The 19,747-nt window shown below is 42.1% G+C and overlaps 3 protein-coding genes across 5 annotated transcripts; 2 read left to right on the top strand and 1 right to left on the bottom strand.

The window, feature by feature from the left end:
- Positions 1 to 797: 797 nt before the first annotated feature.
- arfgap3 (ADP-ribosylation factor GTPase activating protein 3) lies at positions 798 to 8,610 on the top strand. Of its 2 annotated transcripts, XM_030440467.1 has the most exons (16): positions 798 to 973; positions 1,680 to 1,798; positions 2,679 to 2,751; positions 2,881 to 3,012; positions 3,140 to 3,220; positions 3,342 to 3,435; positions 3,522 to 3,581; positions 3,674 to 3,720; positions 3,831 to 3,982; positions 4,108 to 4,239; positions 4,341 to 4,466; positions 4,931 to 5,083; positions 5,169 to 5,286; positions 5,580 to 5,667; positions 6,316 to 6,440; positions 6,529 to 8,610. In XM_030440467.1, the coding sequence occupies exons 1-16, from the start codon at positions 905 to 907 to the stop codon at positions 6,544 to 6,546; spliced, it is 1,587 nt and encodes a 528-aa protein (XP_030296327.1). In that variant the 5' UTR covers positions 798 to 904; the 3' UTR covers positions 6,547 to 8,610. The 2 variants fall into 2 exon arrangements, with proteins under 2 accessions (XP_030296327.1, XP_030296328.1); XM_030440468.1 differs by lacking the exon at positions 3,522 to 3,581.
- Positions 8,611 to 9,133: 523 nt separating this feature from the next.
- On the top strand, positions 9,134 to 13,890 carry ikbip (IKBKB interacting protein). 2 transcript variants are annotated; one of them, XM_030439235.1, is made up of 4 exons: positions 9,149 to 9,736; positions 9,817 to 9,934; positions 12,864 to 13,085; positions 13,208 to 13,890. In XM_030439235.1, the coding sequence occupies exons 1-4, from the start codon at positions 9,546 to 9,548 to the stop codon at positions 13,772 to 13,774; spliced, it is 1,098 nt and encodes a 365-aa protein (XP_030295095.1). In that variant the 5' UTR covers positions 9,149 to 9,545; the 3' UTR covers positions 13,775 to 13,890. The 2 variants fall into 2 exon arrangements, with proteins under 2 accessions (XP_030295094.1, XP_030295095.1); XM_030439234.1 differs by lacking the exons at positions 12,864 to 13,085; positions 13,208 to 13,890 and adding an exon at positions 11,012 to 12,705 and having other exon boundaries at positions 9,134 to 9,736.
- Positions 13,891 to 15,478: 1,588 nt separating this feature from the next.
- Positions 15,479 to 18,665, bottom strand: ckap4 (cytoskeleton associated protein 4). The gene is made up of 2 exons (XM_030439239.1): positions 18,235 to 18,665; positions 15,479 to 16,918 (listed from the first exon to the last, which is right to left on the bottom strand). Exons 1-2 carry the CDS (start codon positions 18,571 to 18,573, stop codon positions 15,782 to 15,784), a joined length of 1,476 nt encoding a protein of 491 aa, XP_030295099.1. The 5' UTR covers positions 18,574 to 18,665; the 3' UTR covers positions 15,479 to 15,781.
- Between the last annotated feature and the right edge of the window lie 1,082 nt (positions 18,666 to 19,747).

Below are 19,747 nucleotides of genomic sequence, written 5' to 3'. Positions count from 1 at the left end.
CTCAATAGTTCTTTCACAAAGATAGAATGCCTTGAAGTAGACACAGTACAGATATCTATGTATGTAATTAAATCACTGAATGTAATATTACAACCAGTGAAAAGCAAGTAAAATAAGCTATCTTTTAAAAAATACTAGATGATAGAGTACTATAGTATGTTTGAACTTTATATATAGATGTATGTAATTAGAATTAACACTTAACTGTAAAAAAAAAAAAAGTCAGACAGCAATTACACTGATACTAAACGGAATCAAATTGTGGTTGCAAGTAAGTGAAAACTAGTAAAGATATTTACTTTTGACCATGATTGAATAAGACGTTGGGCAGAAAAAAATGTTTCTTATTATGAATTCAGTTACTGTAAAACATCCTCAGTGTTTCCTGGATGCTCAGGATAAATTTCAGCCCAAGCCAGTGAAAAAATAACTGTGTTGATACGTGCGTAGTGATGTGACATTTAAGAGAATCCATGACATGAACTGGGAAAAGTTCTGAATTCGGGGTGAACCTGAAAATACAATTGCAATATATTTGCAATTGGAACAAAAATACAGAAGTCATCTAAATATGTGAACAAAAAAATACATATTAAATGAATACATCAAATGGTTTAGTACAAATGTAAATACATACAAAGGCAAATTAAATAGCTATTTATGTTTTTCTGATCTTGGCAGTTTCAGTCCCCCGTACAAACAGCACGTTCTTCTAATGTAAACTACATTACCCAGAAGCCCTCGCTACAACAACATAACCACGGGGACTTGTTATCCAATCAGAGCCTGCCCATGATGTTCTCTTACTTACGTGTCGTACTCGGTTATTATTGAGGGGAAAAAACACAGGGCTGTGTTTCATGACACTTCTTTGACCAGACAGGTATTATCAACAGGCGGAACGATGTCAGAGCCCAGCAAGCAGGAAATTTCAACTATTTTTAAGCGGCTTCGCTCCGTTCCGACGAATAAGGTGAGCGTTTTTTTCAACGGCAGACGGTTTTAACAAGGAAGTTAGCTGAACTAAATATCTGACACGTCGCACTTTGACACACGCCAAAGCTAGCTTAAACTTACCAACAATTAACGCATACGTTTCATGATAAAAACGTGGCGATATAGTTGTTAAAGAAATCTTGAGCAGCCCTGGTGACATTTCCAGGAGAGTAATCTGTCAGAAAACTTGTGAACCGTAACCAGACGCGACGTTAGCCAAACCGGTGACAGCCTAGCTAGCTGTATATTCTGACAGTTGACTTGTAGCTAGCCTTATTTGTTTAGGTTCAGTTTTCGTTTGCTTAAAGCTTCGTCAAGGCCTTTGGTCCACGTGAGAAAACGTAAGGCGGTAGTGCGTACATCCTGAATGATAGGCGTAAAAGAAGTGTGCCTATTTTCAGCTATTTTCACTGGGAAATCCGACCCACTTCACTAACAGCTGTTTGAGTAAATCAGCTAATGTCACCGAAACCTGCACTTCAGACCTTCATGGTTGCACAACTGTTGTTTTAATCTAACAATCACCCTTCACTTTGCTTGCTTCCACGTCTGTTTTATTGATTTTAAGATGAGAAAGATGGAACATATCAACTCAAGCCTTTACTGCTTCATTAATATATCTGTGTATATTTGGAATTAATGCATTATTTCTATGCGTCTCCTCTGCTCTCTTTCCATCCCAGGTTTGCTTTGACTGCTCAGTCAAAAACCCCAGCTGGGCCAGCATCACCTATGGTGTATTTCTATGTATAGACTGCTCTGGCACACACAGGTCTCTCGGCGTGCACCTGTCCTTTATCAGGTGAGTCAGGACTTATCTATATAGCACAAGTTACAAAGTACTTCAAAATAAAAGCATTTAGCAGCTAAATCCAAATGTAACAAAACGTATATTCAGTTGGAACTAATCAATATCAGTTAAATTAAATCGACTAATAGTAAGAGTGAGGTTAACTATTTTAAAGTTTAGGGGAAGAGACAGCGAGTTGCGTAGTCTTTATATTTTAGGTTAAACTTTGGGTACATCTAGTAGAGGCCAACACTGGAGTAATGTGATCCCTGTGCTTCGTCAAATGGTAGGGAGAGATTTATTATGGAACCTGAGATGCAGTTTGTACCAGTCAAACCATTTACTTTTGTTCAAACACTGACATCATTCGGCTTCATAGGTTGGTTAAAAAACACATTTTAGTAAACAGGTCAGGCACAGTGCAGGCAATAAAAATAAACATAGATCCAATGTGAAAGATGCTTACGAATTCAGCAGAGTTACTGCATTTGATGTGAAAGACTTTCTTGTAAATGTTCTTGGTAGTGGCTTTTTAGGGTCTCACGACTTCTTTAAAATGTGGATGAACCTGATCGGACACAATTTTCTGAGCACTCAATTTTACCTGCATTTTGAAAATACATTCCAATTGTCGCTGCTCTTTCCCTATAACTTTACCGGCCATGTTTGTTATTCACACCCGTCTGTTCTTGTTCAACATGCCCATGCCATGCATATATATTAAAACACTTTCAACAAGATTTCTGTAAACCGCCTCTAAAATGTTTTTACTATATCATATACATCCAATTTCCAGACTAAAGACATTGCTTTATAAAAATCAGTAAACTCACTAAAATGATGGAAATATGTTGGCTGACTAACTGTGTCTCCTGCTTGTTGTGTCACCCAGGTCCACTGAGCTGGATTTTAATTGGTCCTGGTTTCAGCTAAGATGTATGCAAGTGGGAGGCAATGCCAGCGCGGTCAGTACCTGAAGGCAGAATAAAAACACACTATCAACCAAATTGAAATGTTATCATTGAGTGAAGCACACTTTATTTAATGCAATTCTCCCTGACTGGCTTCCTGTATCTCTTCTGATCTTATGGCAGATGTCATTTTTCAGTCAACATGGGTGCACAACCAGCGCTGCCAATGCCAAGTACAACAGCCGAGCTGCCCAGCTGTACAGAGAGAAGATAAAGACTTTAGCCTCGCAAGCCACCAGACGCCATGGCACTGAGGTAATCCGGACATGTTTCTTTATTGTCTTAAAACAACTCCCCCAGCGTTGGCTTCCTGTGTTTGCAGAAGCTTTATCTCTAACTGCGCAGACGGCTGTATCAGTTTAACTGCTATTCTTCTGTACAGTTGTGGCTCGACTGTCAGGCTCCTCTTTCCCCAACATCGCCGGACGACAAGCAGGTGGATTTCTTCAGTCTGCATTCACAGGTACAGGAGTGTGCTTGCTTTTGCCTAGGTGTGATTTTATACACAAATCTGTTTGTTGGATATAACACCACGACAGGAGATTAATAATTCCACCATGTGTGTCTTTTTAATGTTGTTCCAGACTGTTCCTGAAAACCTGAACATGGCCAAAATGAGTCTGAGCTCCTCCACATCAGAGACGACAGTAACCACGAAAGAAGAGGAAGACAATAATGGTATTCACTGTTTCTCCTTAACAACATAGAAAACCAATGAAATGAAAACACGCATAAGTTGTGTTTATTTATGTGAACCATTACAGGTAATCTAGAGGAGGGTCCCAGCGTGGACATGCTGAGTGTTTCTCCAAAAGCAAATCCAGGTTGCTTCTTTATCTCCGTATTTAGGATTTTTCCATTTCCTTAAACACTTGGAACTGTAAGATGTGACTTTACTCTCCTTTGATTTCTGCAGAGACTTCCTCTTTTCTCAAGAAGAAACCAGCTGCTGCCAAGAAAACCGTATGTATTCATTCTATTAAATTTCTTGTTGGACTGAACGTATTATCGTAGGAATTAGTCTTTCGAGACTTTTGCATTCATGGTGTGTTTTATAAACTGTCTGCTCCTAGTTAGCCTCTAAGAAGGGTGGACTAGGTGCTCAGAAGGTGAGCAGCAAGAGTTTCTCCGAGCTGGAGAAGCAGGCTCAAGCTGCCGACAAGCTCAGAGAGAGAGAAGAGAGCACTGGTGCCACCAAGAAAAACATTCAATCTGAGGAATCCATGTGAGGGTTTTTACCTATTTTATATCTTCCTTTTACTTGTTATTTGATGTTTTTCCACTTCTTGTTGTATTCAGTATTTTTCAGTGTTTCTGTTTTTGTCATTTTCTAATACTCCTCCTCCTCAGCGCTCCATCCCTGCGACTGACCTACAAAGATCTTGAGCAGCAGAGGAAAAAGGAGGAGCAGAAGTTGAAGGGGTTGGAAGGGAAGAAGAAAGAGCAAGCTGAGAGACTGGGCATGGGTCTCGGCATGAGGAGGTATGACGTTGAAGAGACAAATACTTCATCCTGTAGCCAGTTTGAGAATTGGTATTAATATATCTGTTTGTTTGTTTTTTGCGCTCGTCATTGTCCTGCAGTGGAGTGTCTCACTCTGTGACATCAGACATGCACATGATCCAGCAGGAGGATCCGCGGGGAAACAAGACCACTAAAGTGCAACGGTTTACTGAGGATGATGAGGATGAAGGGTCATTCAGCTCAAGGTCAGATAATGAACATTATAATAAAACATATCTTTATATACAGCTTTCATTTTTATTTATCCATGTTCATTATTAATATTGATATTGATATGCTGAGAAGACGAAAATGGAATAGTTATTTTTCCAACTGCAAATGTTTGCCAATGATTTTAAAGGGAAAAACAAGTAAATCTGGAGTTGCAGTTACAATTTAGAAATATGTTATTTAATATTATACATTGGTAAGTATCACATACATGTATAATTTTCTTATTTAACAGATTCTGATCGGTTCTGATGATATTGTGAGCTAATGTCAGTATTTATACTCTGCTTTGACAATGTTGTATCTGAGACATTTGACTCAAGTTTCAATCAGGTCCCAAGTCATTTTTTCTTGAGCAAGGGGACTCCTGCTGCATTAATATCCCAGTTAGCATATTTTTTTTTTACCTGACATTATTATGAATGTCTCCTTTCTTTAGGGGTTTGTCCCGGTTTGAGGATCAGACAGAAACGTCAGATAAATTCTCCTTGCGATGGGATGATCGAAGCGAGGGAGGAGGCTGGATGAAGGAGAGCAGGAAGCCAGAGCCGGATTTCTTCATGACCTCTGCTATAACGTCAGTGGACGAAAGGTGAGATATTGTCTCTTTGAAATTGTATGTGCAACCTGTAAATCATCAAATCATAAATGTTTTCATGCGTGATCACCGTTTTCAGGCCCACATCCAGAAGAAAACCAGAACCAGTCGTAGATACGGGAGAAGCTCGGATGAAGTTTGGAGACGTGAAAGCCATCTCATCTGACATGTACTTTGGAAAACAAGATAACTCTGAGGTACACAATGACAACATGTCCTGATAATAAATGTAAAGTTTTTTAGAATAAGTTTTTTAATTCCAAAAACAATTTGTTTACATGCTTCAGAGACTAATTCACAGAAATAATTTAAAACACCAATGATAAAACAATCTGTGGCCAAATGGAGACAAACGAGAGCTGATCATTCTTTAACCAATTCAATGCCTGAGAATCCAATTTAAAAAATGATTGCACTTGAATAACATGTACTGTACTGCAGTGATCATTTTTTATGGTGTAGTCATAGCTTTTGTAATTCTGTTCTTCAGTACGAGGCCAAAACACAACTGGAAAGATTTGCTGGGAGCTCTTCTATCAGTTCAGCAGACCTCTTTGATGATCCAAAGAAACAGGCCGGTAAGAGACTGCTGCACCATCCCTGCCTTTTAAAAAACAATTCAATGAGTGATTTACTTACCATTTTTAATTAGCGTTATTGATAAATATGAACACATGCCTCTGTAATCACCAAAAGACACTTGGAGCCTCATGCAGGAACATTTGAATGCCACTTTTCATGAAGATTTGATCATTAGCATAATCCCTACATTGCTATTTAATGCTCCATTTTGCACAACAGTGATAAGAACACCAACAATGTGTCATTAGAGCAATTCTGTTTGCTCTATAACTGAAATAATGAGCGGATGATTTAACGGGAAATTGCACAATAAGGACTATTTCATGAATTAGATGAGGCAAGAGAATTAAATTAGCCTGTAAAGAATCTCATGTTACACTGTCGGTGCAGCTGAGGAGCTTCCTCCTGACACGACCTGCTTAAAGACCCTGAACCAGAACTCTCCTGACAACTGCTACTGCAGTCTATAAGTTCCCAAAACCTTTATTTGTCAATAGATTTAAACTCTGAATTCATTCATTGTACAAATTCTTAAGTGTTAGAGGCAGAAAATCTAAACAAGACTCATAAGACAGGTCAGGACCACATATTATCACTAATATGTGCCACAATTGACTCTCGCTGTGTTTGTCCCCTGCACACAGCGAGTTCGTACCGTCTGACCAGCGTGCTGCCCAGCGCTCCTGACATGTCGCAGCTCAAACTGGGAGTGCGCTCCGTCGCGGGGAGACTCTCTGTCATGGCCAGTGGTGTCGTTAGCACAATTCAGGTCGGTCAAGAAGTATGTTGCTTGAATTAAGCAAATGTCTTGTAGCATAAATTTAATTTTTAATAATGTTTTTTTGTTATTTTTCCAGGATCACTATAGCTCCTGAGTCATGGTGCGTCTTCTCCTGGATCCGTGCTCTTAAAGTCGCCCTCCCAGTGTGCGACGGTCGCCCATCTGAGGAGCGAAAGAAGGACAAAGATCAGTCAGTGCTGTGGGCAAATCTGCTCTATGACGCCATCAGAATGCACCCAAAAATTACCCTGTATACATCTATATCTAGTTTTTTATTATGACATAATGTACATACAGCCGCTGTTAGAACCAAGATGGCCGAAGCACAACGTTTTCGAAGGAATTATGTTTCCTATAAGGCATCTTGAAGGGAGATTTATGTCTAAAGTTTAGTTATGAAGGATGTTTAGTTTGCTGTCTATTACTTTATTGCTTGAAAGGTCTGGGGGGGGGTTCAAATATCTAGAAATGCTTAATGTAGCAGTCTGAGAAGGTTTATGGTGTTATGAAGATGGGGTTTGCGTTTTCATTCCAATAGTTAATGAGGCCAGAAAAAACCTCTAATTAGTATAAATACTCTCGCTCGTCTTTGCGGTGTCGTTTTGTGCTCTTTTCTTTTTCTTTTTTTTTTTTGCACATTCCTGGAGATTTGAAAGTGTCCTTTCCGTCCCCAAAGTGCACTTATGTTTCCTTTTTTCAAACACAGGACCAAAATCTGATAAAGAGGCCTTGGGGGACCACATATATGCATTTCTTTAATGCGTATAATATCCGTTCTGTAAATTTAGCTCATAAGCCTCATTATCTTGCATATGTTTTTCTTTGTTTTCATAGGGCATTCGTCTGTAGTCACAAAAAGACAAGATGGCATGTAACCTAAAAGTTTGAAGGAAAGGTTTGACATTGTGGGAAAAATAACGATTTGCTTTCTTGGCCAGTTTTAGATGAGAAGATTGATACCACTCTCATATCTGTCCGTTCAACATAAAGCTATAGCCAGCAGCTTGTTAGCTTATCTTAAATTAATTTAGACAGTGCCTTTTTTATGGATTTTGGGGGGTTGAATTTGAGCTGTTTTCTGTTAGAGTTTGGGTTTACATACTTTGGTTTGTATTTAATTTAAAGGCACACACTATACTTCTCTTGAACTCAAGAATTCGCTGATGCAGTGGGACCACTTTGTAGCTTTCAGGCCCCACTATACAGCAACACATGTCCACTTGATATGAATGCAACAATCCATTTCAAACCTTCATTTTCATTCAGTTCAGTTTGTTTTTGTTGCTGTAACATACTGCCAAGGTCATTAATTCTGTCAAATGTAACTGAGCTGTTGATGCGTAACAAGTAGCACTACAGGTGGTGCTAAAGTGTGAGTTAGCAGCTTGATATCCAATCATGGATTTGGTATGGAGTAGATATGGCTTGTGCTTTAGCATTTAGATAAAGTTAGCCATAATGCTAAAAGAAAAATGTATCCTCAGATATGTAGTTGTGCAGACTTTTAGAAACTAGAGGTTTTACAGCCCTGATCGGGAACAGGATGATTATATTACTGAGCAATTTCTGTACTTGTTATTCTTGCTTCTCAGGAGTTTGTGGTGTTGAATACGCTAAAAGAAGAGGGCGAAGTGAAAGTTTGTTTACTCCATCACTCTTTGCCTTAGTCCAAAGATTTCTAATACACGCGCCCTCATTTTGCAATACCGTGGAGTCCTCTAGTTACCCTATTTTGCACATAATTTTTTAGAAGTTGCACATGGCAGCTTTTGCTTTTTGAATGTACTGTATTGCGGTTGCCTCTACTTTGACGTTGTGTCCATTTTTGTATTTTGTTGATCTTTGTAAGACTGTTGGTGTCTTCTGCTGTTGAATATTGTAACATGAAAGAATAGTAGCTGGTGTAGTTTGCATGGCCCTTGTAGTTAATTGCTTACACATCCTGAATACAAGACAGCTGGAACCCATACACTAATTTGATGATAAAGGAATAAGAGATAACTGTACAGTAGGCTGAGAAGTGCTACATACAATATTGTATGTGGCCTTCAATTACCATTTATAAAAAGCTACTGATAATCAAGTTTAGATTTATTTTGACATTCAAAATCTAAGTAAGAGTTTTTCGAAACCTGCCAAATAAATGGCTTGTGCTTAACCTGTTTTTGCCTGGTCAATTTCTTGCCTACACTACACATGAATGTGTGTTTCTCTTTGTGTGATTTATTGATTTGTTTGGTTTAGAAGACAATTGAAAAAAGTCAGAGTGGACATCTTCAGATGTCTTATACCTCTAAGACTACTCAAGTATTTAATTACTATGTATGGATCACTTTTACCAGAATAAATCTTTACTTATCTTTACTTCCACTAAAGTATTACTTTTGGGTAGTTTTTTTCAACACTGTTTACATCGATAAAACAGAAAATCAGCAAATTTTCACTTAGTGCTCAAATCAGGAGATGTTGGGTATTTTTTTCTTAATGAATTACTTGAACGATTAACGCTGCCTGTTTAAATAATCAATTAGTCGATTGATGAATTAATATAAATGTACTTTAAAGACCTCATTATGAGCACCCATTAGCATTAATCCAGCATGGCCTCCTTCAGGAACAAAAACTGGCAGCCGCCTACGTGGCTGGCTGAGGCCTTTAGGTACCCTCTTACGTAGTCGGATTTATGAGAGTTTGGCGATTAACGGTTGAACTAACTGGCAAACGCGACTGAAAATTGCTATTTCTATTTTAAAACAGTTGTGTCACCAAATACTCATCTAGGGGTTAGTGTTTTTGTGTTTTTTATGAAGAAATCTCGTTATTAGTGTTAGTATTTACAAGCTTACGACGAGCACTTGAAAGCGGCATTTTTCCAAGGAACGGGTTTAAGCTAAAGGGATGTTACAGCGGTGAAATACTCCAAACGTAGCAGTTAGCTAAGACTTTTATACCATTTTAGTATCCTACATTATGTATTTACCTGTGAAAGAAGTGTTTTGTTTTACTCTGCAACTTAAAGAATAGTTGTTTTGACTTTTAATTTACAGTTAGGCCCGTTGAATTCCTTCAAAGTAAAGGTGCCAGTGTGCTAAAATGCCTGCTGAAGTAAAGCAGAGGAAGAAGTCACAGAAACAAAGTGATGAAGTGTCTGAATCCTCGACTAGAAACGGACAAGACGAAGCTCAGAAAGTGAAGACGGAAGCTGGAAGTAAACCATCCTCGAGTTTGGATATCAGAAGTGTTATCTGCGTTTTGTCGCTGGCAGTGTGCGGAGGTCTGAGCTGGTAAGGCAACAATCCTAATATCTGCAATTTTCTTGAGGTTTTTTGTCCTCTGCTAAAGTTCTGATGTCTCTTGGCTTCAGGGTGGTGCTGCAGCAGAATGAGAGGTTTTCCAGAATTGAAGAAAAGTACAGTTTATTACACGGAAAGACTTCAAACCTGTTCGACATGGAGGAAGAAGTCCTGAAGGTTTCCAAAAAGGTACGTTTGGGTCAAAGTGGAGGAGCTGCCTGGATGGATGGAGCTCTAAAGGGTCATTTCACCAAACTTAAAAAAAAACCCAAGACATTATCAATCAACCCTTTAGGACAGCAACTAGTTATGGATTAAAGGAAAAGTTCACCAAGCTCCAGAAATGTTTTGTATACTGCAAAACGTCTCCTGACATTCCATCAGCATGAAGCTGAGTAGACGACTGAATTATAATTTTTGTATGAATTCATCCTTTAATTTGCAGATCATTTTCACAATAATTTGATCAACTGTCTATAAAATGTCAAAGAAATGTTAGAATTTAGAAGCTCGAATAAGCAAATCACATCTTCGCTTTAGAAATGACTGAAGCTGACTGTTCAGACTGTGCCTACATTACCCACAATGCATCATATCATTTTTTCAGATTACATGCAGCTTCCTCTGGAGCCATAAAAGGTTTTATACTACTTACACAGTAATACTCCCCAAGACCTGTTAGCACACTTTAATGTGTAAAAAATGTAAGAATTTAATTTATCTTTTAAAGTAAAAAAAAATAAAAGACAAGCATTTGTCATTTGATAGTTTTAATTAGGTTGGTAATGAATAAGGGTAAATGATTGGTTGCAAACCTCAGAACAGTTTTTTGCTATAACTTTTCTTGTATCCTTGGTGTTCTTGTGAAATTCTGCATCATTTTACCTATTCACTCCCTTAAAAAATATTCAAATGGGACAAACAAAGGGAAAAAAAAACACTTAATAGCTCATAAACATGTGCAACTCATGGCAGCCTGCAGACTTTGCTTTATTGTCAATGGTCACAACTAAAATGAATATGAACACATCATATAAACCCTCTGCATGCTACATTTTCTTTGCTCTCTGAAAGTATAAGAAAAACTACTTCTTGCATCTTCCTTACATCTCTAGTATCCACATTTCTGTGATCTTCAATTCAGTTCACTTCTATTGTATACATGATCTTCCTGTATGCATGCTGCACTGTATCTATTATATATGAATGCTGAGGACCGTAGAGCTCCCACAGAAACAGCCCTCCTGTTTTGTGTTGCGGCTGCAGCTTGCCGCCTCTGAGGACGACCTACAGGAGGCGCTCTCCACCGTCTCCTTGGCAACACGACTCCAGCAGGACATCTCCACCCTCCACACCGCTGTTGCGTCGATGCAAGCCGACGAGAACTCCGCCTCCCGTGACCTGCAGGCCGTCAACGCCCACTTCCTCAACGTGACGGAGACGTGGCAGGAGCGCCTGGCTGCCATCACCACTGACCTGGTCGCCCTCAAGGCCGAATCCAGGGAGTCTCACGCTGGAGCCACCGAGCGGGTGAACGAGGCTGAGCGGAAGGCCCGGTTGCTGGCAGAGAAGCTGGAAGAGCTCGAGGACAGCACGAGGAGGAATGCCCGAGCTATGGAGCGCACTGAAGAAGAAGACATTAAGCGAGCGCAGGGTCAGCTGGACTGGAACACCAAGCAGATCCACCACCTGGAGGGGCAGATCAGCAGCCTGAGCAAGATGGAGGCTGAGCTCAGCTCTCAGCTCCAGGAGCACATTCCCCGGGCGCAGGAGTGTGAACAGCTCCTGCCGCAGGTGGAGGAGGCAGTGCGCTCCATCCTGAGGCTGGGTGTGGATCTGAGCGGGGCGGAGAAACGTCTGGAGGAGGTGACGTTACAGGTGTTTGGGACTGAGGACAGCATGCTGAAAGCGCTCAGTGAAATCCTGGAGATGAGACAGGAGCTGGACACCCTGCAGGCTCAAAACAGCATCCTGAAAATGAAGAATGAGCTGTCTGTGGTTAAAGAGGCGGTCCGTGAGCTCACCATGGTGCTGAAGGAAAATAGGGTGGAAAAAGACTCTGACACTCTGGAGGAAGAAGGATGGATGGAGGAGGAGGAGGAGGAAGAGTGGGAGGGAAAAGTTGACGAGACAGCTCAACTTCTTTATGGTGACCTCACTGAATGATGTCATTGTTCGAGTCACTGGGGGAAAGGGAGTGGCCCTCTGTATATATTTGCTGTCAAAGTTCAGTAAAAATGTTTGTCAAAGTGTGTACCTCAGTTTCAAGGCGTAAAAGTTCCCTGATTTCAATATAAACTCTTGTAAACGAGCACTGTATTACACAAGCACAATCAAGAATGTATTTGTATGTTTGTTTCATGTGGAGTGACACTTAAAGGTTTCTTTATTAACTGTATAAATGCCGCATTACAAGGGCTGGCAATACGTTATGTATCACAACGCATGGGTCACAGTTCAATATATTACAATTTTTTTATATTTAATTTAAGGGAAACTCAGTATAAGGAAAACACCACCACCGTAAGAATATAATCTGATTGAAAAAAAACAAACTTTTTTATTAAATCAGAGCAGCAAGCAGTCTGCCTATCCAAAAGTAACAACCTGAGAGCTGAAACAAACAAGCGATTGATCCATATGAAGTTTCCAACTCTCTAGTTCTAGACTCTGAACTTTGCAGATTGGCTGTTTTTCTTTCTTATTTAATACTAAACGTAAGACTTTAAAGTGATGGACTGCTGTTTGCGTCTGTTATGAAGATATGAAGATGATTGATGATGATAATGAAAATAGCTGGTTGTTGCAGCTCTAAACTACCTGGTGTCAGTGTCACCTCCGATTTGTTACGGGAGTAGCTTTTGTAGGTCTATTATAAAGCTTCATGTTTTTGATGACATGTTGAAATCATGACAATCATAGTTCATATTTAATAAAGTCACATTTTTTTTATTGAAAAAGGTCTCATTTGTATAAATTTGTTTTGACGCACGACTTTCTGTGTTTTTCATGAAGACGTAACCCTGAAAAAAAGTCTTATAATGTCTGATTTACCTCCTAAATACCAAACATGTCGTATTTGCATCTATCAATCCATTCCCTCTGTGCCCTGTTTCAGTGTGAAATCGTGCAGCCGATGCTGGAGAGTCTCGGGGGTCGGCGCGGGGCTCTGCAGACCCAGCTGGAGGGTTTCGAGCAGGACGTGGGCCGGCTGAAGGAGTGGGCTTCAGGGCTGACGGAGAAACGAGCTCATCTTCAGACCAGCCTGAGCGCTCTGAAGGACGCCGTGGGACAGATCGAAGAGCGCACCTCGGCCATCGCGAAGGACTTCACCAATAAGGTCTGTCAGATTGTTCTGTTGTCAGGGCATTTATTATCACACCGAATGTGATTCCAGATGCCTATAAAATAGTTTAGATGCTGTAAAACGTAAATAAAACAGACTGCATACTACCCCTGTAGGTCGCGTCAGTGAGGACAGATGTGCGCAGGATGGACGGCCTGCAGTCTGAGCTGGAGACCCTGCTGACACATCTGGGGGAGCTGGAGGACAAGACCACCCAGGTGGAGCACAGCATGGTCAAACGTATCGGAGATGTGCTGGCCAGCAGCATTGACCGGATCACAAACCTCCGCTCTTCATCCGAAAGCAACACCCGGGCCATAGAGCAGCTCCGCAAACGTCTCCCGGAGCTCACCGCCACCGACAAGCAGATCTCCGAGCGTTTGAGGGAGCTGGAGAGCAGCAGAGCCCGCCTGATAAGAACGGTCACCTTCGCCAGCGACCTGAAGCCAAAAGTCGCTGCCATCAAGAGAGACTTTGGGGGGTTTGAGCCTCAGCTGTCAGATCTGACCCTGCGGATAGGAAGACTGGCGGAGGATCTGACTAATAGAGAGCAGGAGATCGCTGAGCTCAGACAGACATTAGCTAACCTCACTGCAGTAGAGGGAGACTTAAGTGTTACCACGAAACAGGTTAGTGAAATAGCAGATTTATCTGATTTAGGAGAGACGCACCGGCCGGCATGAGCGACCTCAGACGAGTGGAGACAAATTAAGGCCGTTACAACTGTCACGCTACTGTTTATTGTTTGAAGTGAACCTTTTAAGAAAAATGAAATAAATGTGAACCTTTGTCTACCAAACTCTGATTGTGTGGACAGCCTTAAAGCACAGCGCTGGTTACACTAACCCATTTAAGAGTATGAGAGTGAACAACCTGGCAGCTGGTTTGTCAGCATTTCTAAAAGGTGGAACATTGTTTTGAAGTTTGTGAATGAGATTGTTTCCCCTCTGGCTCCCGTCCAGCTATGTTAGATTAACCTGGCTGAGATTCACGGGGGGGGGGGGGGGGGGGGGGGGAATTGTTTTGATATTGTAAACAGGTTCTGATGCCACATTATGATCTGTTTCCCCATACGATGAATGTAATGTCCTTGGTTCTTCTTTTGAGTTTTGCGTGAACATGTAAGTTTTTATGTGACATTGTTTTTATTTTACCTTTATCTTACAAGGGAGATTCCCTTTGAGATTCAGAATCTCTTTTACTAGGGCCAAGACAGCAGCATAGAAGGTTTCATATGAATGAAACAATTTTTGATGAACTGATTTCGACTGGTGGTCACATTTTTGGTCATTTCTCAACAATTAATATGACAGTTCAACATTATATATCTAATAGCATAAACTGGTGAAGCGATGACAACTAATTTTTCTAAAGGTCAAAGGTTAACTTCACTGTGACATCTGCAAAAAAGGTTTGGGCCATTTTTCAACGCCAGAGCTGATCTTCATCAATTAAACTGGTGTGCAGGGAGCAAACACACTCACGGTGATAGAGTTTGACTGAGCTGAGACAAACCGTTTCACACTGATTAACAGATCTTCGTGATTAAATCTTTTGTTACAGAGTGAGAGTTTGCGAGATGAGCCCTGTGGGGTGTCGCGCCTTAACCATCGCAGGAACCTAACTCGCTCCACGAGCTAAGCCGCTCTCATCATTACAACAGCTAATCGAATAACACCGAGGTGCATCTATCAATCTGTTTCATCCAGGAAGCCCAGAATCTAATTTGCAGTTTGCCTTGAAACACTTGTGTGTATCGAGCCGATGCGTATCTACTCAGACAGACTTGTGAGATGGGTCTCCCAGAGACGTCTTCCTCCCTGGGTGCTGATAATTTCAAAGTCTTTCCTCTCCTCAGAGGGTTATCTCATCCCGGCCCGAACCTATTGTTTCCTGTAAACCTGTGTTTCATCTCGGCCAGAAACTCTCTAATTTGTCTGAACCCAGGTGCCTTCCAGCTAAATAGATCACTTTGAAGCCCCTGTACAAGTTGTTGAGCAAGGATGCACATTTCCTGCAGAACACCTGGGGGAGGAAAATGACACGTTACCCGTCGGTGTGTGAGCCCAGCACACGGCGTTCAGTTCAGTCGACCTCGTAGGAGAATATAGATCATGCAATTGAGATGGAATTCCTTTTTTGGGGGGGTTTTAACGAGATTGAAGCCTCCCTTTGGAGAGATATCACGCCTACATAGTTGTAAATTAACACTCACACCCACCCACTCAATCAAAGTGTCACCCAATGATTTAACAGTTGAAGGCGAGAAATAACTCTTCACAGCTTTGAGTCAACAAGAGTTTTTATTCTTCTAGAAAAAAAAAAAAAAAGGCGGTGAGTAAACAAAGGAGTGCTCAAAAGGAGCTCATTATTTTTGCATTCAGTTGGTTTAAAACAAAAATAAAAACAAAACAGCATTTGCAGGTAAAACTGTAACAAAAGACAACATTAGAAAAAAAATAAAAAATACAGTGCAGATGAGTTTGGGTTTGAATTCACAGATCAGCAGTCCGGCTTTTCTCCTCACACTGGCTACTTTTTCTACCAAAATGTGCAACATTGTGACATCAGCCATCAAGTTTAAGAACCAATTCTTCATGAAAACAGGAAAGGTTGGGTTATGTTCACCCTTTAGGAAGCGTTATTGTCTGTTTAGGTAATCTGATGTCGCTCTGCTCATGTAAAACCACCTACTTCTTCGTCTTAGCTTTGGATATGTCGGCCAGTGTCCGTGTGGTCTGCTGCAGGGCCTTCTGCAGGGAAGCGATCGCCTGATCGTGGCCTTCTAGCTTGGCTGCTTTCTTTTCGAGGCCGTCCACCATGCTTTTTAAGCTCTGCAGCTGCTCTGGCTTCACGCTGCTGCTGCTGCCCTCCAGAGTGCTGAGCCTCTTCTCCAAGCCCTCTGCTGCAGCCATGTTGGACTGGATCTCCACCAAGCTGCCCTTTAGGGCCTCCATCTCCCCCTGCAGGCCCGCTTTGACTCTCTCCACAGCCTGCTCCTGATCAGCCACAGTGGTGAGCAGTGTCTCTACTTTGCTGCTGATGTCTGATACTGATGCAGACAGTGAGTCTCCGTTCTCCTCTGATGCTTTGACTCTGACCTCCAGGTCATCTGATTGCTTCTTGACCTGAGCGGCTGCTTCGTTCGCATTCCTCTCCGCATTACGGGCAGCTTCCACCGCATCCTCCACGCTGCTCTCCAGTGTGTCGCTTCTGACCTTCAGACCCTGGACGCTGGCCTCAGCTTCAGTCAGCGACTGCCTCAGACTCCCGATGGTCTCCTGCACCATTGACCTCACTGTTTCAACTTCCTGAGAAAGCGAGGCTACCTCTTGGTTACGGGTCTGGAGCTCCGCCCTCACAGCACCGATCTGCTCCCTGAGTGAGTCGGCCGAGCTGTCAGAAGCCTCTTTGGCCGTTTTGATTTCAGCTACAGCATCAACGATGGCAGTGAGCTCCTGCTTGATGAGGGCAGGGTCCTCCATGTCGCCCAGGCGCGCCTTGAGGTCAGCCAGCTGGCTCTGCGCCTCGCCCTGAGCTTCGGTGAACTCCGCCACGCTGGCCTTGATGGACTGACTCGCCTCGGCCAGACGCTCCTCCACAGTCTTCTCCAGAGAGGAGAAGTCCCTCTCCCGGGCCTCCTTCACCTCGCTGATGCCCTCTGAGAGGTCCCTGAGTAGATCGTTCTGGAGCCTCTGGAGGGCCTCCTCCACCCTCCTGGTCTCCACCTCGCCCCTCTTCATGCGGCTGATGGAGCCCTCCAGCTCCACCCGTGTGATCTTCAGTGATGACTCCAGCCCGTCCACGACACTCGCTAGAGACTCCACCTGTGTAACGAGGGAAACATACAGAATCCACTTTAACACAATATGATTGGAAAAAACGGCAATACTGTGATGAATTCCTGTGAAGGAAGGCCGCAACTAATGATTATTATCATTATCGATTAATCGATTTATTATTTCTTCTATAAATGTTAAAAAAGACTCTGAAAACAGTGCAAAGTGACATCTTTTGTCCTGCCAACAGCCCAAAACACAAAGACTATTCATTTGCTATGGTTGAAGACAAAGAAAAGGGGCAAATCCTCACATTTATGAAGCCAGAACCTGAAAATGTTTTGACATTTTTGCATAAAAAAATGACTAAAACGATTCACAAATGACCAAATGGTTGGCAACACGTTTCCTTTTGGTCGACTGATTGATTGATGTGACTTTATTGGTCCAGGTGTGATTGGTTTTGAGAATTTATACGGATGTCAGTCTGCAGTGAGACCTATCTAACCAACCTATTGAAGATGGTCTGTGCTGCTGCCTTGCAAAATAACTTGTAGCAAAACATTACAACTAAAAAAAAATTTAAAGCGACATCATGTAACTTTTTGACCTTAATATAACAGCTTCAAACTCATGTCGATGGTACAGTGTCATGTCATGGGGTGAATGGCGTCTCTGTGACTTCAGTTACACCTGAACGTTTGCTTGGATAGAGATGAGTCATCATATAGCTCGAGTCAGCGATGGTACATAGCTGCAGGCGACTAGATCCTGAGTGTAGATCAGACTGGTTATACACGGTCTTTTACCTTGAAGAGCATCGACAGGGAAACGAGGAAAGAATGAATGAAACAGGACAGAACTTTCAACTATGTGCTTTAGTTTGCGTGGGCATTTATGTACAACCAATGAGAAACGTTTTCAAATTTTATTAGTGAGAAAAGAGACCGATAATCAGACATAATTGCTTATTTTGTTCCAGTGTATGTACTCCATGGAACAAAGCGTGCTCTCGTCCTCATCTTTCCTGCGCATCCGTTCTTCTCAAACAAAAGAAAACAGAGAATAATGTAGAAATGGAGAAGTCTGACACTTTTAATTCTACTTTTGTGGACTCGTTCTCAATTAAAACGTTTAAGTGGAAAGTTAGAAATCCATCACTGAGGCTCACCTATCCTACCCCACCCCCCACCAGAACATACAGTACATCATATGGACGGTTATGTAATGGCACACAAAAGTCACCACCTCTGACCAAAAAACAACAATTAATGCACGAACTACAAGTGGTGTAAAGTCACTTCTGTCACTCACACAACTTCTCGTCTCACTCCCACTGAATCATGTCACTTTTTTCCACCTACCTGTTGAACCACACTGTCCATTTTACTGCCCAGCTCCGCGCTCAGCCGTGCGCTCTCCTCCTGCCCGGCGCTCGTCGTGCGCATTTCCTCCACGACCTGCTGCAGATAGAAGGCAGCGAAGCCCACAGCGCCTATCAACGCGATGTAAAACAAAGTGGAGGCTACAAGAGCGAGGCAGCTCCCCGACCGTGGCGGCCCCTGAGGAGCGGGGCCACTCACCCCGTTACTGCTGCTGCCGCTGCTGCTGCTGCTGATCTTCGGGCTTTTCTTGGCATCATCCTGGCTGGATGCGGGGCTCTTCTCGCCGGAGCTGCTCTTGTGTCGGTTTTTCGCAGTCATCTTCAGTGTGTGTAGGGGAGCTCGCAGAGATTGTGTGTGATGTGCTTGTGGTAGTGTGAGTGAGTGAGTGTTGGGCTTTTTTTTTTTTTTTTTTTTTTGCAGTCGTGGATGGAGGATGTTTCCAGTCCAGGCCCACAAGCCGGAGCAGCAGCGTATCAGGGAGCGCGTCGTGTCTTTCAGCGGGGCTCTGTGCGTCGAGGTATGCGGATGGGGGCTGTCCCATGTTCTCCACAGCCTCTGCGAGGGTCCAAATTTGACGACTTAAAAAACAGAACGAAACAATGAATTACTTCTACTGCTCTTACGCGATCGGGGATTGGGTGTTCCATTTTTACATCAGAATTCTGATCCACCACTTTAATTTCATTTTCCACCCCAAAAAACAAGAGGGACGTTTCTGCAGAAGCATCTCTGTGGTGCCAAAAAAAATCCCCAAAAAACACCTTTACTGAGTTTTTCCCTAAAACTTTCAACATGAAATTAGGCTCCTTTAACTTTTAAGTCACTTGATTTGATAGAATAGAACGACAGGAGGGTTCTAAACTTAATGAATCTGTGTGTTACTGACTTACATCAGTCTGTTGTACGAATTTCGTGGGTGTAACACTAAACAATAAATGCTGATTCAGTTCTTAAAAAAAAAAAACTGATGCAAACTTTCTGCAAGCGTCCCAGCTGAGCAGCAGCAGGGAGGGGCTGCTCCTTCCCTCCAGCTCGCTCCTCCTCTTCATACGTGGCAGCTGAAGTCTCGGTGCTGCAGGCTGCTGTTGGATCCCCTGGTCACATCCCCTCACAGTGAGACAGCAGACAAGAAAAAGCAGTTTCCTCCATTCAAACGCGATTTAATCATGTTTTGTGCCCCTTAAAATCGTTTGCAAGGAGAGGTAAGATGAGATCAGACTTTACTGATCCCACACCGAAGAAGTTAAAAACAAGTGATCATAGATTCAAAATAAAGACAATATGATAGAAAGAAGCATACACAGACGTGACTGAGAATTGTACGCAGTTGTCATTCACACATTTCTGAGAATACAATTATGTAAATATAACTGCACAGGGACTAGGATTGGCAGGAAATGTGCAAATTAAAGTTGCACAGTGTAAATATGATACTATAGGATAATTTCACTGTATGAATGTAAATATAAGGGGCATGTCTTTGTATTGTATG

Source organism: Sparus aurata, chromosome 14 (assembly GCF_900880675.1).
Source record: "Sparus aurata chromosome 14, fSpaAur1.1, whole genome shotgun sequence".
NCBI classification, from domain to species: Eukaryota; Metazoa; Chordata; class Actinopteri; order Spariformes; family Sparidae; genus Sparus; species Sparus aurata.
Note: the sequence above shows the minus strand (reverse complement) of the source record. Positions and strands in the feature narration are given on the sequence as shown.

Coding starts and splice junctions, on each gene's coding strand:
- ikbip (XM_030439234.1), top strand. CDS start 9,546: ATGCCTGCTGAAGTAAAGCAGAGGAAGAAGTCACAGAAACAAAGTGAT. Junction 9,737..9,816: donor GTGTGCGGAGGTCTGAGCTG/GTAAGGCAACAA, acceptor TCTTGGCTTCAG/GGTGGTGCTGCAGCAGAATG. Junction 9,935..11,011: donor TCCTGAAGGTTTCCAAAAAG/GTACGTTTGGGT, acceptor TTGCGGCTGCAG/CTTGCCGCCTCTGAGGACGA.
- arfgap3 (XM_030440467.1), top strand. CDS start 905: ATGTCAGAGCCCAGCAAGCAGGAAATTTCAACTATTTTTAAGCGGCTT. Junction 4,467..4,930: donor GAAGGGTCATTCAGCTCAAG/GTCAGATAATGA, acceptor TCCTTTCTTTAG/GGGTTTGTCCCGGTTTGAGG. Junction 5,668..6,315: donor TGATCCAAAGAAACAGGCCG/GTAAGAGACTGC, acceptor CCCTGCACACAG/CGAGTTCGTACCGTCTGACC.
- ckap4 (XM_030439239.1), bottom strand. CDS start 18,573: ATGACTGCGAAAAACCGACACAAGAGCAGCTCCGGCGAGAAGAGCCCC. Junction 16,919..18,234: donor TGGACAGTGTGGTTCAACAG/GTAGGTGGAAAA, acceptor CTCGTTACACAG/GTGGAGTCTCTAGCGAGTGT.